Source organism: Scyliorhinus canicula, chromosome 11 (genome assembly GCF_902713615.1).
Source record: "Scyliorhinus canicula chromosome 11, sScyCan1.1, whole genome shotgun sequence".
Lineage (NCBI taxonomy): Eukaryota > Metazoa > Chordata > Chondrichthyes > Carcharhiniformes > Scyliorhinidae > Scyliorhinus > Scyliorhinus canicula.
In genome coordinates, this window is record NC_052156.1 from 124067470 (window position 1) to 124093698 (window position 26229).

At 47.9% G+C, this 26229-nt stretch overlaps 1 protein-coding gene and 1 long non-coding RNA gene across 3 annotated transcripts in view; one reads left to right on the forward strand and one right to left on the reverse strand.

Annotated features, from left to right (window-relative positions):
• Positions 1-26229, forward strand: part of ccdc87 (coiled-coil domain containing 87) — a 174548-nt gene that overhangs the window by 78700 nt on the left and 69619 nt on the right. For both annotated transcript variants that reach the window (XM_038811295.1, XM_038811294.1), the window contains exon 12: positions 17706-17842. In XM_038811295.1, coding sequence (XP_038667223.1) covers positions 17706-17842 — 137 coding nt within the window. The remainder of the gene's footprint in view (positions 1-17705; positions 17843-26229) is intronic.
• LOC119973353 overlaps positions 1-26229 on the reverse strand; it is a 90970-nt gene that overhangs the window by 17529 nt on the left and 47212 nt on the right. The window lies entirely within an intron of this gene.

The window sequence follows — 26229 nt, forward strand, 5'->3', positions numbered from 1 at the left end:
CATGGGAACACCACCACCTGGAAGTTCCGTTCAAGCCACTCGCCATCCTAGCTTAGAAATATATTGCCATTCCTTGACCATCGCTGGGTCAAATTCTGGAACTTCCTCCCAGCAGTACTGTGGGTGTACCTACATCACAGGGACTGCAATTGTTCAAGAAAAAAAGCTCACTGCCACATTCCCGAGGGGAAATAGGGATGGGCAATAAATGCTGGTGATGCCAACATCCCTGTAAATGAATTTTAAAAACATAGAATATAAGAGCAAAGAGCTTATGTTGATCTTGTATAAGATACTATTGCGTCTAATGTTGGGTACCGCACTTTAGAAAGGATGTGAAGGTATTGATGAAGGTGCAATAAGGACTCAGAATGGTTTCAGGGATGAGAAACTTCAGTTATGAAGATAGATTGTATAAATTAGAACTGTTTGCTTTGGTAAAAAGAAGACTGAGAAGAGATTTGATAGAGGTATTCAAAATATTCAGGGGGATGGACAGAGTAGAGAGGGATAAACTGCTCCCACTCGTGAAAGGATGAAGAATGAGGGCACAGATTTAAAGTAATTGGCAAAAGAAGAAAAAGTGATTTGGGAAACACCTTTTTCACTCAGCAAGTGTTTACTGGAAAGTGTGGTGGAGGCAGGTGCAATCGAGGCATTCAAAAAGGGATTAGGCTGTTATCTGGTAAGGGAGAATGTGAAATGTTATGGTAAGAAGGCAGGAGAATGGTGCTAAGTGAATTGCTCATTCAGAGAGCCAGGGCAGACACGATGGGCCGAATGGCCTCATTGAGTGCTATAACAGTTTTGTGATTTAAATCCATGCTGACTGCCTTTGATTAATCCACATCTTTCTAAACAACATATAATACTGTCCCTCAGAATTTTTCCCCATAATTTGTCTGCAACTGAGTTTAGGCTGGCTGGCCTGTAATTGCTCAGTCTATCCCTTCTTCCCCTTTTAAACAACGCCACAATCTGGGAAGTTCTCTGACACCACACCTGCTGCCAGAGAGGATTGAAAATGATGGTCAGAGTCATTACTGTTTCTTCTCTTGCTTCTCTTAACAGCCTGGGGTCCATTCAATCCTAATTTGGTAATTTATATAATTTCACAGACGCTGTACCCTTCGATATTTTCTCCAACATTCTGTTTATCACATCCCATTTCACACCCCTTCTTAATTACAAAGATCCAGAGATTGTAGTCAGCATTGTAGTATTCTTTAATGTGGATTCTAAGCAGGGAGTTACACTGATGTATCAAGCTGTTCAAGCAGCCAATTATATTGAAGAATTCCCATGGACAACCAAATATTTCACAGAGAAAAAATAAAGATTGGGTAGACATATGCAGTGAATGTAAAAGCTGAAATATTCTGAAAACACATATTTAAAAAATCTAACAAATAATGATAATGGAAAGTATATAATTATTTTTTCAGAGCTAGGGGGCTGGATTCCCCTATTCTGGGGCTCTGTCCCCACGCCGGCGTGGAAACGGTGGGGTTTTACGCCAGAGAAAATGGCACAAAACGGCCACCGATTCCCTGTTTTGCTGGAGGCTAGCAGGACGGCAGCATAGAGCACCCGACTCCAGCTACTGATACGCCCCGGAGAATTGCCGGGTCTGTGGCCAATACACACTGATAGTTCTGTGTCAACCCCCAACATGCAAAATTCACGCCATTGTCTTCATCCTCCATGTCTTTTCTGAAGCAAAATGTAAAATAATCACGTCTTCTGCACAGGTTCCTTTTTTGATATTTTATGAGCTCTATTTTTTCTTTGTGTATTTGTAAGACATCTTTGCGGGTTTCCTTGATTTTACTTGCCAATATTCTCTTCATACAAGCCAAATGTCAAACTGCTTTGCTCATGTCATAATATACATCTATGTATATAATGGAGTGCAAACAGGCAGTGTTTGACACACAGCATGACCAGTAAGCATGGGCAGCAGGGTAGCATGGTGGTTAGCATAAATGCTTCACAGCTCCAGGGTCCCAGGTTCGATTCCCGGCTGGGTCACTGTCTGTGTGGAGTCTGCACGTCTTCCCCCTGTGTGCGTGGGTTTCCTCCGGGTGCTCCGGTTTCCTCCCACAGTCCAAAGATGTGCGGGTTAGGTGGATTGGCCATGCTAAATTGCCCGTAGTGTCCTAATAAAAGTAAGGTTAAGGGGGGGGTTGTTGGGTTACAGGTATAGGGTGGATACGTGGGTTTGAGTAGGGTGATCATGGCTCGGCACAACATTGAGGGCCGAAGGGCCTGTTCTGTGCTGTACTGTTCTATGTTCTAAACACACAGAACAGAGCAGCCAATCACCAGACATGACACTACCACTATAAAGCCAGAGGGCACTAGGTTTCCCGCTCTCTCGGGACCCAGCCTCTGCGATAGTCAGAGTCCGTGAGCTAGCCAGTGCAAACACCATGCGGTAGCTAGTAAGTCTGGTCAGGATAGTACCAGGTCTCCAGTCAAGTCAGCATAGTGTCAACCCACAGTTGAACATGTATAATAGTTACGAAGTTAAATAAAATTGTGTTGGAGGTCTGTCCCTCGCCACACTGCATCAAGTGCAGTCCACATCGACCCAGCCTGCCCAACACATCAGCTCAGTTATACCAGCTGCCAGGAAGTTTGAGTTTAGCAGATTTTACAAGAAACAAAGTGAGTCTCTGTAGTTTCATAATTGGCTTCCCTTGGAAGAGATGCACTTTGGGAATCTGTCGGCAGTAGTTCAAAGTAAAAGCACTTTGAGTGAATTACATTACAAAATGGATTCAAATGTATGACAGTGCAGTCCACATCGACCCAGCCTGCCAACACATCATGGTACCAGTGAGTGATGCTGAAAATTGACGGACCTACCTTGAGTGAATCAGCGTTCACCAGCAAACAGCCATCCGGTAACATGGAAAACTTCAGCCCTCCTCCGCAACTCCGCATCGCCGGCAACCTCGGTGCAAATTGGAAGATCTTCAAACAAAAGTTCCAACTCTATCTCGAAGCCACCGACCTCGAGGCCGCACCGGACGCCAGGAAGATCGCACTATTCCTCTCCACAGCCGGGGACCACGCCATCCACATCTACAACTCCCTTACATTCGCTGAAGGCGAAGACAAGACAAAATTTAAAACAGTCCTCCTGAAGTTCGACAGCCACTGCGACATTGAGGTGAATGAGAGCTTTGATTGGTACGTTTTCCAGCAGAGGCTTCAGGGTAAGGATGAACCTTTTCAATCCTTTTTGACCCATCTCCGCATCCTCGCGCAGTCATGTAACTAGACAGCTGATTCCATGATCCCGGATCAGATCGTTTTCGGGGTCCACTCCAATTCCCTTCGCCAGCAGCTCCTGAAAGTCGAGCAGCTCACCCTCACCATCGCCATCGAAACGTGCGTTCTCCACGAACATGCTAACAATCAGTACTCCCACATCAGGGCAGCAGAAACGGCAAAGCTAGCCTCACACAAGGCGGAACGGGTGTGCAGGGCCTAAGTATCGACGAGAGTGGCCATTTCGCGCACCTTTCCCGGGCCCCTGCACATGCTGCCATGACCTAGGGGACGGCGAGACCGATGACAAGACTGTGCAGGTGCGCACGTCGTTCGACCGCACTGCGCATGCGCGATGGCACGCGGAACGCACTGACGTTGGCGTCATGACGTGTTCCAATTGTGGCGCCGCCCATTTAAAGCGGCAATGTCCGGCGAAATCACGACGGTGTCTACAGTGTGGCAAGCTTGGCCACTACGCAGCCCTTTGCAGATCTGCTCCACTGCCGAACATCCAGCGATCCCAGCCACGGCGCAGAAGCGTCCGTTCAGTACAGCAGGGCATGCCAGACTCCAACCCCGACAGCCCAACAGATCCTGATGCTGAGTGCCTCAAATCCCCATACCGGATGGGCATCATTATGAAGCATGCGCTGCCTTTCTCCAAGATAGTGAAGCACCTTCCGATCCTCAGCGTGGAACCCAACGACGAGTAGTGTGCTGTTCTCACAGTTAACAAGGCTCGCATCCAGTTCAAACTGGACACCGGCGCATCGACGAACCTCATCTTGAAATTCGATCACGACACCATACTCGTCAGACCACGTATTCTTCCACCGGCCTGCCAGCTCCTTGACTACAATGGCAATACCATAGCTGCCAGTGGCTCATGCCAACTCGGAGTGTCAAATAAGTCAATTAAAGCGACGCTGCGGTTCGAGATTGTCGGACCTGACAGAGCATCCCTGCTCAGGGCTTGGGCCTGCAAACTCCTGAACCTGGTTCAGCGAGTCCACAATATGTCATCCTCACAGGCAACGGCCTCACCTGATGAAAACTTCCAGGCTGAAATTGATGACATCATCACGCAGTACCACAGCGTGTTTGACGGAATGGGCACACTCCCATACTGCTACAAAATCCTGCTCAAACCAAATGCCACCCCTATAATTCACGTACCACGTTGGGTGCCGGCACCCCTCAAGGATTGCCTCAAGAAGCAATTACAGGACCTCCAGGACCAGGGCATCATACCAAAGGTCACAGAACCCACGGACTGGGTCAGCTCCATGGTCTGCTTCAAGAAGCCATCAGGGGAGCTTCGAATCTGCATCGACCCCAAGGATCTAAACCGCAACATCATGAGGGAACATTACCCGATACCAAAACGAGAAGAGTTGACCAGCGAGATGGCTCATGCCAAATTCTTTACGAAGCTGGACGCCTCTAAGGGGTTCTGTCAAATACAGCTGGATGCATCCAGTTGCAAGCTGTGCATATTCAATACCCCATTCAGTCGCTACTGCTACAACCGGAAGCCTTTTGGCATCATCTCTGCCTCAGAGGTATTTCACCGCATCATGGAATAGATGATGGAGGGTTTCGAGGGGGTGCGAGTGTATGTTGACAATGTCATAATCTGGTCCACAACTCCTCAAGAACACATCGATCGCCTCAAGCAGGTATCCACAGAATCCATGAGCATGGTCTCCAACTCAACAGGGCCAAGTGCTCGTTCGGTCAATCAGAAGTCAAATTCCTTGGTGACCACATCTCGCAGCAAGGCGTGCGGCCAGATGCTGACAAGGTTTCAGCGATCAACGCCACGAAGACCCCAGAGGACAAGAAGGCAGTCCTCTGCTTTCTAGGGATGGTCAACTTCCTCGGGAAGTTCATTCCCAACATGGCGTCCCACACCACAGCCCTCCACCATCTCGTCAAAATGTTGACGGAATTCCAGTGGCTGCCCACTCATGAGACAGAATGGCATGAGCTGAGGGCAAAACTCACCACAGACCCGGTTCTGGCGTTCTTCGAACCTACCAAGGAGACCAAAATATCCACTGATGCAAGCCAGGACGGTATTGGGGCGGTGCTCCTCCAACGGGATGACTCCTCGTCCTGGGCTCCAGTTGCGTATGCCTCCAGAGCCATGACGCCCACTGAGCAATGGTACGCTCAGATTCAGAAGGAATGCCTGGGCCTCCTAACGGGAATCAACAAGTTTCACAACTATGTGTATGGCCTCCCAAAATTCACGGTTGAGACGGACCACAGGCCATTAGTCCACATCATCCAGAAGGATTTAAATGACATGACGCCTCGGTTACAACAAAGCCTTCTCAAGCTACGCCGCTATGACTTTGAACTTGTCTACACGCCAGGCAAAGAATTCATTGTTGCAGATGCCCTTTCCAGGTCTATCACCACACCGTGTGAACAAACTGACTTTGTCCGCCATAACGACGCGCAGGTGCAATTGTGTGCCTCCAACCTTCCGGCCTCTGATGAGAGGGTTATCCAAATTTGTGAGGAAACGGCCAAGGATCCTCTGCTACAGCGTGTGATGCAACACCTTACGAATGGCTGGCAGAAGGGACAGTGTCCCCAGTTTTACAACATCAAGGACGACCTGACGGTGGTGGACGGCATCCTCATGAAGCTCGATAGGATCGTGATTCTGCACAGCATGCGAGCTATGGTGCTCGGCCAACTCCATGAGGGTCACCTGGGGGTCGAGAAATGTCGACGCAGAGCTCGGGAGGCAGTCTATTGGCCGGGCATCAGCCAGGACGTTGCCAACATGGTCCTCAACTGCCCTACATGTCAGAAATTTCAGCCAGGTCAACCCAAAGAAACTTTGCAGCAACATGAGATGGTGACCTCCCCATGGTCCAAAGGGGCCAAGGGGCGTGACTATGTCCTCCTAGTCGACTACTTCTCCAGTTACCCAGAAGTGGTGTGTTGGTCGTTCTGAGTGAGTGTGCTTAACACCCACTTGGCTCTGTTTCCCGTTCTAAGCTCTGGAGTCGCCAGGTGCCGTAAAGACACCGCCACAGGTTTCAAGGTGAAGTTCAAAGCAATAAAGCTGTACACCAATTAGTAAGTCCAAAACAATTAGAGTTTATTATAACACAATTATAATAACACTCATGCACACGCTAAAGATTAAACTTACTTCTACCACTAAACAACTAATACTTATCTAAGAAGGAACTGGGAGGTCAGGGAACAAGGCCTTTGTTCTGTTCTGGTCTGCAGGCTTCGAATCGTTATCAGTTGGCAAGGGTGTCAGTAATGCCGGTTTCAGGTAGCGGTCGTCGTTTAGGCACTTACGGTTTGGTGGCTTCTGCTCAATGGCTGGTGTAGAAGACAGGAGGCTGGAGCCGGAGACAGGAGACTGAACCATGTGTGGGACCTTTCTTTTATAGGTCCCAGGGGGGTCCGCGCCCCTTTGGGCGGACTCCCTTACCTGCTTGGGATCGATTGGGCCTCTTCCCAATCGATATGTTTTGAACCCCCCAATCATAGGGCCGTTCCTTGGTTGCTGGGGCGGTTCTTAGGACTTATTGTCCTGGGCTTCTCTGGCGCCACTGGGTCTGGTCTCCAATAGAATGTATCGATTGATACTTAATTTGTGTCCATTGTATCTGGGACTTGCCCGGTATCACCTCATTAGTATGCTAACGACTTCTCTTTCACAGTGCTGCCTGGTCTCTGCAGCAGTCAGAAACCGGTTTCTGCAGTTGTCCCAATACATAATTGCTCTGCAAGCTGTTTGCTCTTTAACATGTCCGTTTTCCCTGCACTCTTTGCAGTCTTCCATTTTGTGTTCGTTAGTGGCCATCTCAGGTGGCTACACTCCCTCCTTGTGATCCTCACGAGAAATCGTGAAGGATCACCTAAGTACGGTTCCTTTGTGTTCCCTGCCCTCAGCGAGTTCCATGGCTTCTATTCTGTCCTCAACTATGGCAAAAACGTTTAGCTAACATTTTCTGATTGGCGCTATGTCAAAGGGGACATGCATTACCAATTCGAATCGGGAACCTCTAACTATCGTAATAAACTACTCTCGTCTCACGTTTAAACATCGTATAACATTCTAAAGTCTTACTCATTCATACCACAGTATCTTTACATCTCGCTTTCTGACTCGGCAGTCGAGTACAGAACATTATAATACATCCATAATCATTTTTATTTACAGATCGCATTAAATTAAATCTTTTATTATACATCAAGGGGTTGGGGGGTTTGGTGGAATCCGAAAATAGGGGATTGAACTCTGTAAATGGTTGAGGGGCAAGAGCGGGAGGCTCTCCTTTTCCATTTTCTCATCCTGAGGGTTTGCACTATGATGCAGAGAACTGCAATCACCAAAAGTGATTCAATTACATATGAAAGCGAGTATCAGGTCATGAATTTTGTGCACCAGGTCTGAACCTCGCTGTTCATCACTGGGCTTCGAGAAGTCGGTGTGTAGGAAACATTAATGGCGGGGGTCATGGGGGAAACATGGTTTGCGTCCGCGCGCAAAAATACAACAACAGTAACTAAAAATATGTAGGCTTCCATCGTGGTCTTCTTTCTTCTCTTCCTTCTGTATGGCTGATCTTGCTGTGATCCCTCCTTCGACTGTTCGAAAGCTATGGGATCAAGCACAGTATCTGTCAATACATAGTTTAATATCTGTAATGCTAGTGTATCTGTCCTCTCATTCCAATTGTCCCTTAAATGAATGGCCAAGTCACACCCTGTGACTCCCCTCATTTAAAAACATTTTTTTTTCAAAAGCGAATTTAGGACCAGACATACATCTAACAACTGTTCCACTGCGAGCCGTCTCGCAGGCTTTGCGATTTACCATCCGAATGTTCCTGGATGTAAATAGCATGTGGGATGGCTGCCGAAGGGCTACCTTAAAGAAAAATGAAACCAAAGTTTGGAACGAAAAGGTCGAATGAGTTGCGTGTGGGCCTCTACGAGTAAGATTTGTATGGGATCCCCGGGTAGGGCGTGCTGTGCTGTACCCGAGCTTAGCTGACCAAAAGGGGGTTCTCAGACAGGGCGGGTCCTCAATGCCGTTTCTCCACTGCCTGAGCAACCTGAAATGAACGGGCAAGAATGTATTCGTAGTGGGATTGCAGCCTCTATTCCCAGAATAGAGGGGCACCTAAAAAAAACAAGGGAGGAGCCAAGATGCTCCAACATCTACAAACAGAAGACAAGTTGTGAAAATGTTCGGTTCACCAGAGGACATTTTAATTGAGTGAAGTTCTCAGAAGTTTCTGGGGACAAACTAACGTGCATGTGAGGTGGTCACAAGCTTTTCAGCTGAAAAGGGAGTGGCCAATCTGCGAACAAACATTTAACACACAAACCAAACATTTAACAAACAAACAAACAAAACATACGTGCAGGTTCCATCAGAAAGGACATCGCTTCCCTCAAGCGGTTCCTCTTTTACATCATCTGGTCACCTCACTTCTCCTCATTCTCTGCGAAAAGGGTCGCAAAGGGGTTGCCGTGTCGGGAGTCAGACATCAAGTCTTCCTCTTCTCCCGGATCCCATACCCTCGTATGGATCAGGCATGCAATCTTTGCATTATGTGACCGGGGGTCACTCTCGTCGTTGCGGACAAATCGCCAAGAATTGTCCCTGTGCCAAATCGTAGGGTCTAAAATTGACGGAGCATTGTCGGGGTCGTCAGTGTTGGGTGGTGGGTGTGGGTTTGGATATTTAATGTAGGTGACCTCCATGGGGGTCACTGGAGTTGGGGTCGTAGTCGCTGAAGTGGGGGCTGTAGGGTGGAGTGCTGTGGCTGTCCTCATTGTCACAGTCACTGTCTCTGCTGTGGCAGCTTGTGGGCGTTCCGGGGCGTGGTCTGGAGTCAGTGGGCGGAGTCGAGGGCGAGTCCGATGAGGAACTGGTCTGTGAGGGGGAGGGTGGAAATGTGTCTCTTGTGGGCGGGGCGAGATGTTCTGTTGCGTCTAGTAGGACATGGTGTGTTCCATAAGCCTTCAGTTGGTTAATATGAAACCACGCAGTCTTACCGTTGGGGTATTTTATTCTAGAAACTGAGGGGCTGATTTTGTCCGAAATTGAATACGGGCCGGAAAATGTAGGAGCCAAAAACGTGCTGGGGTTGTAAACAGATAACATAACCTGTTGCCCAACGTGAAATTCCGTGGGGTGTACATTCTTGTTAAAACAGGCCGTGCTCTGTTTTCGTCGTTTGCCCAATGTTACTGCGGCTGCTAACTGTGCAGACCTCACAGTTTCAACTAAATCTTTGACTGCCTTCTCATGTGTGAGGGCCGTCACTTCTGGGCTAGTCATGTCCAGTCCTAAAAGGAATTCTGGATCCTTTCATAGGGCGTCCGGTCATGAGTGTGTGTGGGGTGAAACCTGTAGATGATGAAACTGTATTTCGGATGAACATTAGTGCGAATGGGAGCACTGAATCCCAAGTCGAATTGTTCTCCTGTATCATCTTCCTAAGGGTCGATTTTAGGGTCCGATTCATGCGTTCCACTATCCCGCTTGACTGGGGGTGATACGCAATGTGGAAATTCTGTTTTATGCCGAATATGGTCAGGACGTTCTTCATGACCCGTCCTGTAAAGTGAGATCCCTGATCTGACTCTATACTTCTGGGGAGACCCCATCTCGTAAGGATGTGGTGGGTCAGGATCTTTGCAGCTGTCTTAGCTGTGTTGGTGCGTGAAGGGAAGGCCTCTATCCATTTGGTAAAGGTATCTATGACCACCAGAACATATTTATAGCCATTCCTGCAAGGGGGCAATGGTCCTATAAAATCGATCTGGAGGTTTGTCCAGGGGCCATTAACGGGGCGAGTGTGGCTGAGTTGTGCCTTCTTTGAATACCTCTCCGGGTTATTCTGTGTGCAAATTAGACAATTCTCTATGTAGTGTGTTACATCTTTTCGTAAGTTGGGCCACCAACAGAGTTGTCTAAGGTGTCTTGTGGTCGGGTCGATCCCTTGGTGTCCATGACTGTCATGGAATAAGGCAATCATTTGATTCCTATCTTGTTCAGGAACCACATACAGTTTTTCTTTAATGATCACACCCTCATGTGTGGTCAAAGCGTGTTTAAATCTATCATACTGTGCTACAACGTTTCCTTTAAAAATCTCCCGGAGATTTCCGTCCTGTTTCTGTGCCTGTATTAAATCTTTGATGTCTGTCTGTGAGACCTGAACTGCACTCACAGAGGCGCTAGCTGGTGCACTAGCTGGGGGTGTCCAAAGGTGACCTCGCCTGGAACCTGCTTTTGCCAGTGCATCCGCTTTTACATTTCCAGGGGGGGATGACCTATGGTGACTCCTAACTTTAACTATGCCATACGTCCTATCCTTTGCCTTCTCTAGGATATGGTGGAGTAATGGGGCTTATGGAAGGGGCTTCTCGTCTGCGGAGACAAAACCTCTTGTCCTCCACAGGGGTAGAAAATCGGTCAGGCTGTTACAGACATATAAGCTGTCCGAATATATGTCTGCTGGGCTGGGAAATGAATCTGGGTGGTCCACTATGTATGCAATGGCCGCGAGCTCTGCTGCCTGCGCGCCTAAGTGACCTGGTAATTTGAAAGAAATTTCCTCTAGTGCGCGACCCTGCGCATCCTCCACATAGATTCCGCATCCAGTGATGCGTTCTCCATCTAAAACTGTGGATGAACCGTCCACATATATTTTCAGTGGGGCACACGCGTCTGTGTGCTGGGGGCTCTGGCTTGAATTCCCTATCTTCCTGGGGGCGTCTTTGCAATGAAGGGTCCTGTGCTGTGTAGGGGTGCTACAATCTCACATTCATGGGGTTGTCCTGGATACTGGAGGTTGTCTGCTAAAAATGTGTGTGTCCTGGTCCGTTTAACTGTTATGTCCCGTCCTTGTAACAGTAACGTCCACCTAGCTGCTCTTATCTGGCTCACTGAACCGTTCTTCAGTCGACCGTCTAAAAGTAACTGTGTGGGGGTGTGCTTGGTCAAAATGGTGATGGGATTGAGTCCGGTAAATTACGAGAAGTACCGAACTGCGCAAAAAACTGCTAGTAGGTGCCTCTCGCAAGCTGAAAATCCTTGCTCTACGGGGTCTAAAAGTCGTGAGGCATAAGCCACTGGTCGTAGCTGCTCGTGCCGTTCCTGAAGGAGCACGGCCGAGAGGGTCAGATCTGTGCTAGCTACCTCTATTGCATAGGTGGAGAGTTGGTCTGGAACTTGTAGCGCGGGTGCTGCGCTAAGGGCCTTTTTAAATTCTTCCACAGCCTCTGTATGCTGCGGAAGCCATTCCCAAGGGGCTCCTTTCTTAAGGAGGTCTGAGAGTGGGGCTGCCTTTGTCGCAAAACCATCGATATGGTTTTGACAGTACCCAACCAGTCCTAAAAACGACCAGAGGGCTGAAACATTCTGGGGAAGGAGCAATTTGACAATCGATTCAATTCTTTTGAACTCGATCTCGCGTTTGCCGTATGTGATGACTGTACCCAAATACATCATTTGGTTCTCTAATATTTGGGCCTTTCTGGGGTTAACGTTACATCCGATTGAGTTCAGAAGTTCCAGGAGCTCGGCCAGAAGCGTGATGTGCTCTGCCTTGGTGTCTGTCTGCAGTAATAGGTCATCCACATACTGTACCAAACATTCGGGTCGGGAAAATTTGACTAATCCATTTGCCAGCTGTCGGTGGAAAATGGAGGGGGAATTGTGGAATCCTTGTGGGAGGCATGTCCACGTATACTGCTGTCCTTTAAATGTGAAGGCAAATTTGTACTGGCACGCCTTTGCCAATGGGATTGACCAGAAGCCATTGCTAATGTCCAATACCGTGAAATATTTGGAGTGGAGTCCCTGCTTGAGCATGGTCTCGGGACTTGTTGCTACCGTGGGGGCTACTGCTGGGGTTACTTTGTTGAGTTCCCGATAATCAATGGTCAGATGCCATGATCCGTCGGGCTTCCTCACTGGCCAAATAGGTGCATTATTGGTCGAGGCTACTGTCCTAAGTACCCCTTGCTCCAATAAGCTGTCTATTACCTTTCCAATTTCTCCCTCTGCTTCTAGGGGAAATCGGTACTGTTTCTGGTCTCGGGTCAGGTCCAGTAACTTGAACTTGTCTAGTCATTCTGCCGCAGTCGTGCCGGTGACTGGCAAATGCTGTCCTGTGTCGGTTCAAAACTGCCCTAACTTGTCTGTCCGTGCTAAGCGTGGTCAGGTCGAAACAATAGTCTCCTACTGCGCTAATCCTATTTGCGTACTCTCCTACTGTGAGAGTTAGAACATAGAACATAGAACACTACAGCGCAGTACGGGCCCTTCGGCCCTCGATGTTGCACCGACCTGTGAAACCATCTGAAGCCTATCTGACCTACACTATTCCATTTTCATCCATATGTCTATCCAGTGACCACTTAAATGCCCTTAAAGTTGCGGGTGCTCTGTCCGATTTTGCCATTCTCCAGACACACTGATTTACTGGATCGAACGACAGGCTGTGGGCATTCATGAAATCAATACCCAGTATGTGTTCTGCTGTGCGGGGTAGATTAACTAAAACAATAGGGTGTCTGGTGGAGATGTTCCCTAGCTGAATTGATACAGGGGCTGTAATGTGTCCCTGCTGCGAGTGACCTGTAAATCCGCTGAGTGTAATTGTGGATGTGGTCGGCCACGTGTCTGCCTGTGCTGTAATGGTGGAATTAATTGTTGTGCTGGACCCTCCTGTGTCCCAAAGTAATTCTATGGGCTTCCCTCTAACCTTTGCTGTGACTACCGGCCTTCCGGATTGGTCCCAGAGGGTGTCACAGACCCAAGTGGGGGAGCCCGAACACCGTCTGTCCTGACTGCGTCCCTATACTGTGGATAGGCTTAGGTTTGTTCCTATTCAGAGTGCCTGTCTGCTGGCCTCTCTGAGATCTCTGTGGGGCATTGCATTCTTTTGCAAAATGTCCTAAATGTCCGCAGTTGTAGCATTCCTGCGACTTCTGTGGGGGGCTGTTCTTTCCCTCGTTTACCCATGCTGGGTTTTGGTGCGCTCTCACTGCCTGAATATCTGCTGCAGCCTGAGCTTCCTCTGGGGTCTTTACTTTAACTTTGCCCTGGACAGATTGTTCCCAAGCGCGGGACAATCTTTTCAGAACCCATTTCTCATTATGGGCCTCTTCTGAGGGGTCATAACTACTACAAACATTCTGTCCTGCATCTGTGGCATGGGAGATTATGGTGCGGGTCCATTTAACCATATTGTCTCGGTTTAAATGTGCGAGGTCTAATTTGCCAAAATCGGCAGTGAAATGGATCCACAGCCTTCCTGCGAATGCTGTGGGATGCTCTGTCCTCTTTTGCCTACATTTATTTAGGCCTTCGACTGGGTCTCCTCTATTGTACCCTATCGCGTCTAAAATGGATGTATGCATCTCCTCTAGTGTGCCTCCTCCAACGTTCTGTGGGTCGGGGAGGGCTGCAACTACCGATGGGTCTAAACTCAAATCTGTGAGCTTCACTTGCTCTCTTTCATCCAGGCCGTACATGGTAGCCTGCTGTTTCACTTTCGCGAAAAATTGGTAGGGGTCTGCGGTGGGGAGAAACGGGGTGATTTTCTCACACGCGTCCCTGAGTTGCGTTACAGTTAAGGGGGTGGTGTAGGTGATGTCGGGTGCGCCGTCTGTGGTTGCCTTTCTTTGGGTAGTGACTGGGTTCATAGGTGCGGGTGCTATCTGATCTGTGGGGGGTTGGGGTGCTTTCCTCTTCTGTTGCGCTGCTGGTGCACATGTTCCCTGAACATAGCGCTGCGCTGTCTCGCTCAATTCTTGCCAATCTGGGGCATTCTCCTCATCTAACTGTGTTCCAAAGGTGCTTTGGAACCCATTCTGTACTGAAAGCAACGATTGCAGCTCTGCAATCTGCTTCCTACACTTTGCGTGGTCCACTGTGCTTTACCTTTGCTCAGTGGTGGCAGCATGGAGTGCTCTTAAAGCTGCTTTTAGGTCAGAGCATTGCCTCTGCAATACCTCTACCTGCTTTTCTGACTCTTCTCGTATCAGGACTGCACGCTGCACATCTTGATAGGCTTTTTCGTATTGGGTCTGGGAACTGCTCAGATGGGCTAGACACGACTGATGTGCCCTCTTGGCATCATCCATCTCTCTATCCTTCTCTGCCAGCTTTCCTCTTAGCTCGAGGTTTTCCCTTTCGATGTCCCTGACATCCACTTTACTCATTCTGTCTCTCTCCTCTAACTCTGCTCGGAGCGTCCGAACGACCTCCTCTGTGCCTCGCAATTGTGCCAAACAGGACACAATTGCCATCGGCTTGCGTGCTTTACTTAGATTCTTTTTATGAATTTGAGAGAGGTTTTCCCACTAAGTATGTCCTATACTCCCGGGACCTGTCTCCTCATTCACACAAAACTCATTCCAAAGGGGCCATCCTTTCCCTTTGAGATAATTTCGGAGTTCCAGCTCCCATACAGGACACTGGCCTACTCTGCTACTGCTGGTCGCTGCGACCACGAACTGCTCTGGGTTCATGAGGCGTTCCATTGCCTGCATGGCCATTTCCTCTTTCTGTCTTTAATTTGGAACAGGGGATGATCAGGTAATGCTTTTAAATACGGGTAAGGCTTTTGCTATGTTCCGATTATAAAACTCCCGACAGTTTGTCGCAATAAAAATCTCTCAGGTTAACCGTACAACCCTGTTAGTTACGCAGGCACAAAACACACTTCCGAATTATCGTTATTGATTTGAACTCCTTCTGGGTTCTCTCGGAGTGGGGGGGCCACTTCTAATCGAGTCCCGTCTGGATGTCGCCACTAAATGTTGGTCGTTCTGAGTGAGTGTGCTTAACACTCACTTGGTTCTGTTTCTCGTTCTAAGCTCTGGAGTCGCCAGGTGCCGTAAAGACACCGCCACAGGTTTCAAGGTGAAGTTCAAAGCAATAAAGCTGTACACCAATTAGTAAGTCCAAAACAATTAGAGTTTATTATAACACAATTATAATAACACTCATGCACACGCTAAAGATTAAACTTACTTCTACCACTAAACAACTAATACTTAGCTAAGAAGGAACTGGGAGGTCAGGGAACAAGGCCTTTGTTCTGTTCTGGTCTGCAGGCTTCGAATCGTTATCAGTTGGCAAGGGTGTCAGTAATGCCGGTTTCAGGTAGCGGTCGTCGTTTAGGCACTTACGGTTTGGTGGCTTCTGCTCAATGGCTGGTGTAGAAGACAGGAGGCTGGAGCCGGAGACAGGAGACTGAACCATGTGTGGGACCTTTCTTTTATAGGTCCCAGGGGGGTCCGCGCCACTTTGGGCGGACTCCCTTACCTGCTTGGGATCGATTGGGCCTCTTCCCAATTGATATGTTTTGAACCCCCCAATCATAGGGCCGTTCTTTGGTTGCTGGGGCGGTTCTTAGGACTTATTGTCCTGGGCTTCTCTGGCGTCACTGGGTCTGGTCTCCAATAGAATGTATCGATTGATACTTAATTTGTGTCCATTGTATCTGGGACTTGCCCGGTATCACCTCATTAGTATGCTAACGACTTCTCTTTCACAGTGCTGCCTGGTCTCTGCAGCAGTCAGAAACCGGTTTCTGCAGTTGTCCCAATACATAATTGCTCTGCAAGCTGTTTGCTCTTTAACATGTCTGTTTTCCCTGCACTCTTTGCAGTCTTCCATTTTGTGTTCGTTAGTGGCCATCTCAGCTGGCTACAGGTGGAACTGTCCGACCTCACGTCGAACGCGGTGATTAAAGCATGCAAAGAAACGTTTGCCAGGCATGGGATACCGCTCACAGTGATGAGTGACAACGGTCCCTGTTTTTACAGCCATGAATGGTCTGATTTTGCATGGCCATACAACTTCCATCACGTAACCTCCAGCCCCAATTCCCGCAGTCAAATGGGAAGGCCGAAAAAGGGGTCCATATCGGCAAGAGATTACTATGCAAGGCTGCAGACTCAGGCTCCGACTTTCACCTGGCGCTGCTGGCATACAGGGCAACTCCGCTGTCCACTGGGTTGTCTCCAGCGCAGATGCTCATGAATCGCACTCTGTGAACCACGGTTCCAGCCATCCATGTTCCAGACCCTGACCACCTCACGGTCATACAAAAGATGCAGCAGTCTCAGGCCCAACAGAAATCGGCATACGACGCTCATGCCACGGATCTCCTCGAGCTGGTCCCAACTGGTCATGTTCGTGTACAGTTGCCTGACGGCGCCTGGTCAGCCGCAGGTGTGGTGGTTAAGCAAGTGGGCCCGAGGTCGTTCCTTGTCCGCATGGCTGATGGTTCCTTCCTACGACGCAACAGACGGGCGCTGCGCAGAGTTCCACACCCGCCACCTGACCGTGATGCCCCGCCACACACAATGCTTCCTCCGGACATGCCATACCATGAGGCCACCGATCTACCAGCAATCGTGCCGACCCCTGCGACCACCGCATTGGCGCCGGTCCCGCCTCTCCATGTGCAGGCGGCCCCTGATCCACCCTTGAGGCGATCAACCAGAATTCGGCGCCCGCCACAAAGACTAAACTTGTAGACTGAACTTTTGCACTATTTTGTTACCTCATCGTTTTGACCTCTGTAAATATCGTATTTACCGTTTCATCTGCCCTATATCTGCACTAGCGACACCTTCCTATGTATATAAGTTCATTTTAGCACATTCTCTATACAGTCACGCACATATACACATCCACAGCACACGCACCTTAATATTTATTATCTAAACACAAAAAACAAAAGGGGGGAGATGTCATAATATACATCTATGTATATAATGGAGTGCAGACAGGTAGTAATTGACACACAGGATGACCAGTAAGCACACAGAACAGAGCAGCCAATCACCAGACAGGACACTACCACTATAAAGCCAGAGGGCACTAGGTTTCCCGCCCTCGGGACCCAGCCTCTGAGATAGTCAGAGTTCGTGAGCTAGCCAGTGCAAACACCATGTGGTAGCTAGTAAGTCTGGTTAGGATAGTACCAGGCCTCCAGTCAAGTTAGCATAGTGTCAACCCACAGTTGAACATGTATAATAGTTACGAAGTTAAATAAAATCGTGTTGCGTCTTATCAAGTGTTGGAGGTCTGTCCCTCGCCACACTGCATCAAGTGCAGTCCACATCGACCCAGCCTGCCCAACACATCAGCTCACTAATACCAGCTGCCAGGAAGTTTGAGTTTAGCAGATTTTACAAGAAACAAATTTTAGTGAGTCTCTGTAGTTTCATAATTGGCTTCCCTTGGAAGAGATGCACTTTGGGAATCTGTCGGCAGTAGTTCAAAGTAAAGCACTTTGAGTGAATTACGTTACAAAATGGATTCAAATGCATGACAGTATTTTATCAAAGCAAGACAGACATATATTTAATCATGTTTGAAATATGTTCTTTAGGGTTCGATGGTCGTTATTCCAGCAGTGGATGTAGATCCTTCCAAGTGTTTTGCATCTGCTACTTTGAACAGGAGGAAAAGTGAACGTGCTATTAATCCTGAGCTGAAATTATTGAGGCCACAGGTTGGGACTGAAAGGTAAGATTTTCTCATCTGATCCAACACTGTGCAATTTTACCCTAGGTTTTAATATGCTTAACAATAATTGGATATCTATCCAGCTAAGTACCAGAGAATGGTCCAAAGTCTCTGACTCTAACTTAGAGACAGAGCAATTTGCAGATGGTCCCAGAGAGCCAGAGAATTGCTCATCAGAATTTAAAACATCCTGGCAATTCCCACAGAGGTCAGAGCATGAGACATTCTGTGAAGATCCGACACACACATCTTGGCTTGTTAGTGCAGTTTCTGACAATCTGAAGACTGGAAGATTTGAGTTATAATATTCTTCCTTTTCAAATACTTATTCAAGTGTCTTTCGAATTACTTATATGGTCAGGTGGGATAAAGCACTTGGAGTGCCTATTGGGTTGCATTAGAGTATTAAAATGAGAGTTTGGTGACTGACGGAGTTATGTGAGGAGGGAGCAAGGTGCTCCTTTCATTTCATTTCCTCAAAGAGAGTAAAGGGAGCTGGGAGTTTTCAGAGAGTGCAGCTGACTGGGAGCAGAGTCGGAGGGCGGAGTTCCAGTTGGTTCATAGGGCAGCTACATTCTGTAAGGTAAGAATTATTTTTTTTTGTTTGTTGGGGCAGCAAGCTATCTTTGTATCATTTAGCAGCATCATCAATTTTAGAGGGTTCACTTGAGAGAATAGCAGCAGTATATATATATATTTTTAACGGTCTAACAGGTGTTTAATCTTTTTTTTTCTTTTCCTTTTAAATCTCTTTGGGAATTCATATCAGAGGGGATGGAGGCTAGGGCAGTTGCATGCTCCTCCTGTAGGATGTGGGTGGTAAGGGACACCACCGGTGTCCCCACTGACTACACCTGCAGGAAGTGCACCCAACAACAGCTCCTCAGTGATCGTGTTAGGGAACTGGAGCTGGAGCTGAATGAACGTTGGATCATCTGGGAGGCAGAGGGGGTGCTAGAGAGGAGTTACAGGAAGGTAGCCACACCCAAGGTGCAGGACAAGAGTGGCTGAGTTACAGTCAGAGGAAGGAAAAGGAACGGGAAGACAGTGCAGGGATCCCTCGTGGCCGTTCCCCTTCAAACAAGTATGCCATTTTGGATGCTGGAGGGGTTGAACTACCTAGCAGCCAGGTCTCTGGCACTGAGCCTGGCTCTGTGGCTCAGAAGGGAAGGGGGGAGAATAGAAAAACAAAGTGATAGGCGACTCAATAGTTAGGGGAATGGATAGGAAATGTTGTGGTCGCGAACTAGACTCCTTGAATGTTGCCTCCCGGGTGCCAGGGACGTCTCGGATCGAGTTACAGGATTCGTAAGGGGCAGGGGGAGCAACCAGAAGTCGTGGTGCACATAGGCACCAACGACATAGCTAAGAAAAGGGATGAGGATCTAAAAAGTGATTTTAGGGAGTAAGGTTGGAAGCTAAAGAGCAGGACAGCAGAGTAGTGATCTCAGGATTGCTACCGGTGCCACGTGGAAGTGAGGCAAGGAACAGAGAGTGACTGCAGCTGAACATGTGGCTACAGGGATGGTGCAGGAGGCAAGGCTTAAGATATGTGAATCATTGGGATACCTGGGGAAGGTGGGACATGTACATGAAGGACGGATTGCACCTAAACTGGAGGGGCACCAATATCCTGGGTGGTTGGTTTTCTAGAGCTCTTTGGGAGGGTTTAAACTAGTTTGGCAGGGGGATGGGACTCAGAGTTATGGATCAGAGGTTAGGGTAGCTGTTGAACAGGCAGAAATAGTATGCAGCGAATCTATGAGGAAGGATAGACAGTTGATAGAGCAAAGTTGCACTCAGTGGAATGTGTTAAAGTGTGTCTATTTCAATGCAAGGAGTGTCAGGAATAAGGGAGATGAACTTAGAACATGGATCAGTACTTGGAACTATGATGTTGTGGCCATTATGGAGACATGTATTTCACAGGGGCAGGAATGGTTGTTAGATGTTCCAGGGTTTAGATGTTTTAAGAAGAATAGGGAGGGAGGAAAAAGAGGAGGAGGGGTGGCACTGTTAATTGGGGAGAGCATCACACCTGCAGAAAAGGAGGTAGTCGATGAGGATTTGTCTACTGAGTCAGTATGGGTGGAAGTCAGAAACAAGAAAGGAGCAGTCACTTGATTGGAAGTTTCCTATAGACCCCCCCAATAGCAGCAGAGAGATGGAGGAACAGATTGGGCGGCAGATCTTGGAAAGGTGCAGAAGTAACAGAATTGTTGTCATGGGTGACTTCAACTTCCCTATTATTGACTGGAACCTCCTTACTGCAAATAGTTTGGATGGAGCAGATTTTGTCAGGATTCCTGACACAAAATGTAGATAGGCCGACTTGGGTGGAGGCCATATTGGACTTGGTGCTTGGCAACGAACGATGCCAGGTGTCAGATGTCTTGGTGTGAGAGCATTTCGGTGACTGACCACAACTCCTTGACCTTTACCATAGCCATGGAGAGGGATAGGAACAGACAGTATGGGAAGGTATTTAATTGGGGGAGGGGACATTATACTGCTATTGGACAGAAGCTGAGGAGTACAAAGTGGGAACAATTGTTCTTGGGGAAATGCACAACAGTAATGTGGGGGTTGTTTAAGGAGCACTTGCTGCGAGTGCTGGATAGTTTTGTCCCACTGAGACAAGGAAAGAATGGTAAGGTGAAGGAGCCTTGGATGACAAGAGAAGTGGAGCTTCTAGTCAAGAGGAAGAAGGAAGCTTACATAAGGTTGAGGAAGCAAGGGTCTGTCATGGCTCTAGAGGGTTACAAGGTAGCCAGGAAGGAACTCAAAAAATGGACTTAGGAGAGCTCGAAGGGGGCATGAAAAAGTCCTGGCGGGAAGGATTAGGGAAAACCCCAAGGCGTTCTACACTTATGTGAAAAATAAGAGGATGATCAGTGTGAGAGTAGGGCCTATCGGGGAGAGTGGAGGGAACTTGCGCTGAGAGTCTGAGGACAATAGACAATAGAACATTACAGCGCAGTACAGGCCCTTCGGCCCTCGATGTTGCGCCGCCCTGTGAAACCAATCTAAACCCATCTACACTATTCCATTATCATCCATATATATGTTTATCCAATGACCATTTAAATGCCCTTAATGTTGGCGAGTCCACTACTGTTGCAGGGAGGGCATTCCCCACCCCTACTACTCTTTGAGTAAAGAACCTATCTCTGACGTCTGTCCTATATCTATATCTCCTCAATTTAAAGCTATGTCCCCTCGTGCTAGCCATCACCATCCGAGGAAAAAGGCTCTCACTGTCCACCCTATCTAATCCTCTGATCATCTTGTATGCCTCTATTAAGCCACCTTTAACCTTCTCTCTAACGAAAACTGCCTCAAGTCCCTCAGCCTTTCCTCAAAAGATTTTTCCCTCTATACCAGACAACATCCTGGTAAATCTCCTCTGCACCCTTTCCAATGCTTCCACATCCTTCCTATAATGTGGCGACCTGAACTGCACGCAATACTCCAAATGCGGTCGCACTAGAGTTTTGTACAGCTGAAACATGACCTCATGGCTCCGAAACTCAGTCCCTTTACCAATAAAAGCTAACACACCGTTCGTCTTCTTAACAACCCTATCAACCTGGGTGGCAACTTTCAGAGATCTATGTACATGGACACCGAGATCTCTCTGCTCATCTACACTACCAAGAATCTTACCATTAGCCCAGTACTCTGTATTCCTGTTACTCCTTCCAAAATGAATCACCGCACACTTTTCTGCATTAAACTTCATTTGCCACTTCTCAGCCCAGCTCTGCAGCTTATCTATGTCGCTCTGTAACCTGCAACATCCTTCTGCACTGTCCACAACTCCATCGACTTTAGTGTCATCCACAAATTTACTCACCCATCCTTCTACGCCCTCCTCCAGGTTATTTATAAAAATAACAAATAACAGGCCCCAACACAGATCCTTGTGGTACACCACTAGTAACTAAACTCCAGGCTGAACATTTCCCATCAACCACCACCCTTTGTCTTCTTACAGCTAGTCAATTTCTGATCCAAACCGCTAAATCACCCTCAATCCCATGCCTCTGTATTTTCTGCAATAGCCTACCATGGGGAACCTTATCAAACGCTTTACTGAAATCTATATACACCACATCAACTGCTTTTCCCTCGTCCACCTGTTTGGTCACCTTCTCAAAGAACTCAATAAGGTTTGTGAGGCATGACCTACCCGTTACAATACTGTGTTGACTATCCCTAATCAAATTATTCCTTTCTAGATGATTATAAATCCTATCTCTTATAATCCTTTCCAAGATTATAATCCTTTCCAAGCCCACAACAGAAGTAAGGCTCACTGGTCTGTAGTTACCGGGGTTGTCTCTACTCCCCTTCTTGAACAAGGGGACAACATTTGCTATCCTCCAGTCTTCTGGCACTATTCCTGCATTCTGACACTTTCCAGAATTGCTAACACCTCCTCCTTATGAACCTCAATCCCATCTAACCTAGTAGCCCGTATCTCAGTATTCTCCTCGTCAACATTGTCTTTTTCCTGTGTGAATACTGACGAAAAATATTCATTTAGCGCCTCTCCTATCTCCTCGGACTCCACGCACAACTTCCCACTACTATCCTTGACTGGGCCTACACTTACCCTAGTCATTCTTTTGTTCCTGACATACCTATAGAAAGCTTTAGGGTTTTCCTTGATCTTACCTGCCAAGGACTTCTCATGTCCCCTACCGACTCTTCTTAGCTCTCTCTTTAGGTCCTTCCTGGCTAACTTGTAACTCTCAAGCGCCCTAACTGAAGCTTCACATCTCATCTTTACATAAGCCTCCTTCTTCCTCTTGACAAGTGATTCAACTACTTTAGTAAACCACGGTTCCCTCGCTCGACCACTTCCTCCCTGCCTGACAGGTACATACTTATCAAGGACACCTGTGGGGGAGATGGGGGAGGCCCTAAATGAATATTTTGCTTCAGTATTCACTAGAGAGAGGGACCATGTTGCTCATGAGAACAGTGTGAACCAGGTTAATAGACTTGAACAGGTTGATATTAAGAAGGATGTGCTGGAAATTTTGAAAAGCATCAGGATAGATAAGTCCCCTGGGCCTGATGGGATGTACCCAAGGTTAATACACGAAGCGAGGGAGGAGATTGCTGCGCTGTTGGCGATAATCTTTGCGTCCTCACTCTCCACTGGAGTAGTACTGGATGATTGGAGGGAGGCGAATGTTGTTCCCCTGTTTCAGAAAGGGAATAGGGAAAGGGAATTACAGACCCGCCAGTCTTACGTCTGTGGTGAGCAAAATGTTGGAAAGGATTCTGAGAGATAGGATTTATGATTATTTAGAAAAACATAGTTTGATTAAAGATAATCAGCATGGCTTTGTGAGGGGCAGGTCATGCCTCACAAGCCTCATTGAATTCTTTGAGGATGTGACGGGACACATTGATGAAGGTCAACAGTGGATGTAGTGTGTATGGATTTCAGTAAGGCATTTGATAAGGTTTCCCATGGTAGGCTCGTTCAGAAAGTTAGAGGTCTTGGGATACAGGGAAATCTGGCTGTCTGGATACAGAATTGGCAGGCTGAAAGAAGACAGCGAGTGGTAGTGGATGGAAAGTATTCTGCTTGGAGGTCGGTGACCAGTGGAGTCCCGCAGGGATCTTTTCTGGGACCTCTGCTCTTCGTGGTTTTTATAAATGACTTGGATGACGAAGTGGAAGGGTGGGTTAATAATTTTGCCGATGACATGAAGGTTGGTGGAGTTGTAGATAACGTTGAGGGCAGTTTGCAGGTTGCAACAGGACATTGACAGGATGTAGAGCTGGGCTGAGAAGTGGCAGATGGAGTTCAACCTAAATAAATGTGAAGTGATTCATTTTGGAAGGTTGAATTTGAATGCTGAATACAGGGTTAAAGGCAGGATTCTTGTGGAGGAACAGAGGAGCCTTGGGTTCCAAGTACATAGGTCCCTCAAAGTTGCCACCCAGGTTGAAAGGGATGGGAAGGCGTATGGTGTGTTGGCTTTCATTAACAGGGGGATTGAGTTTAAGAGCCGCAAGGTTTTGCTGCAGCTTTATGAAACCCAATTTAGATCACACTTGGAATATTGTGTCCAGTTCTGGTCGCCTCGTTATCGGAAGAATGTGGATGCTTTGGAGAGGGTGCAGAGGAGATTTTCCAGGATGCTGCCTGGACTGGAGGGCATGCCTTATGAAGAAAGGTTGAGGTTGCTAGGGCTTTTCTCAATGGAGCGAAGAAGGAAGAGAGGTGACTTGATAGAGGTGTACAAGGTGATGAGAGGCATGGACAGATGGACAGCTTGGAACTACTCCCCAGGGCGGAAATGGCTGTCACAAGGGGATATAATTTTAAGGTGATTGGAGGAAGGTATAGGGGAGATGTCAGAGGTAGGTTCTTTACACAGAGAGTGGTGGGTGCATGGAATGCACTGCCAGCAGAGGTAGTGGAGTCAGAGTCATTAGGGACATTAAAGTGACTCTTGGACAGGTACATGGACAGCAGTAAATTGTAAATTGAAGGGGTGTAGATTAGGTTGATCTTAGATTAGGGTAAATGGTCTGTGCAACATCATGGGCTGAAGGGCCTGTACTGTGCTGTATTGTTCTATGTTCTATGTTCTAAAGCATTCTACAATCTGATATTCTTATGAGTGAAAATCATCCTTCTGCTGACCGTCCCCATTCACCCCCACCCCCCCACGCACATCATTGATCCTCAGTCTATTCTTCTCATTACTGCCATCAATTGCGCACAACATCCAGCTCTAAGGTAATCAGTCGTTGGTACAAACTCAATTGTGCACAGTAAACATGGAGATATGCATTTTTATCACATCAGGTGGATTTGTAGATCGTAAATTGAAACTATTCTCCTATGTAAGGATCCTCCTGCAACTTTAACCACTGCAATATTAAAACATTCATTAACAATGTCCATGGGTGCGATTTACCGGCTGCGACCCGCCAGATTCGGAATGGGGTGCAGCCAGTGGATCCCAGGAGAGGCCTCTCTCAATGGTCGTCGCGCCTTGCGAGATCTAACCAGATCTAACGAGACCACGCGATCTGGAACTCACCCACAATGGGCAGGACCCAGGCTTGCATAGTTAAAAGAGCTTAAAACCTCACTTAACTAATCCTTTTGGCGGTTCAGGGGAATACCTCCATCCTCACACTCCTATATGGACCCCCTCCCCATGGAGGAGGTTAACCCCCATGCCAGTGTCCCCTTGAGGGGACCACCAGGTTGCCATGGCCCAGGCATGTCCCACATGGGGGGCTTCAGGCTCCTCCGCGCCCCAAGCGTGGGCACCATGACTAGTTTTTGTTTCTGAAAGCCAGCCGTGAATCACACTGGTGTGGCTTAACACTGCCAGGGCGGGGGTGGAGGTGGGTGAGGGCAGGGGTGTGCATGAGATGGGTTGGGGTGGACATTATGCATCAAGCCCTTTAATAATAGTTTTAATTATGATAATTACCAGCGCAAGTTCCATTTTTGGCCGCTCGGGAGATTTAGCAGCCATTATGGGATTTGAGCCCGTGCCTAACGAGGCCACTAGATCAGGGCCCGAGTCTAGTTCCTGGGTAACCACAGAGCTGACCTCACCAATCACTGACGTTGACTTCGCAACACCCCCTCTCAACCCCTGACTGACCCACCAACTAACCCCCAAACCAACCTGACCAGGTTACAACCCAGACACCCACCTCCACTATCTGACTGCCCCACCCTAACAACTTGACTACACCCTGAGCTCACCCGACTACTCACCCACCCAACTCTCTTTCCACCTGACCTGACTACTCCCACGCACCTGGCCCCAACCCATCTACCTTCATCACATGATTACACCCTTGACTGGACCTGACTAACTCCCAACCTGACTACCCCTCCCCATCCAAGCTCACTACTCCCTGACTCATCTACCCACTCACCTACCTATCCACCTGCCACCTCACTCACCTGCTACCCTACTTACCTACCATCCTAACCACTTGCCTTCATACCCACCTGCCAACTCTCTCACCTGCCATCGCACCTACTTAGCTCACCCACCTACCTCCTTCTCTCCCCCCAACCTGCCCATTCACTCATTCATTAATATTCATACTGGACTTTTAAACTTAGTGCTGCAAAAAGGAGGCATTTTCTGCCTTCCCCTTGACACTACAGTGCAGCGATGGAGTTCTGCAAGGAATACTGCGCTCTACATTTCTCGGGAAGCCAGGCTCGGAAGACTCGCCAAAAAATGCAGAACAGCTTCTAAGCATGGAAAAGTTTGACAATGATTACCATTCCGTGGAAAATCAGGTCAATATAGTTGGAAATGGGGTTGGGAGCATCTTGAATTAAAGAATTAGTAATAATGCAAGTATGATGTGCTATA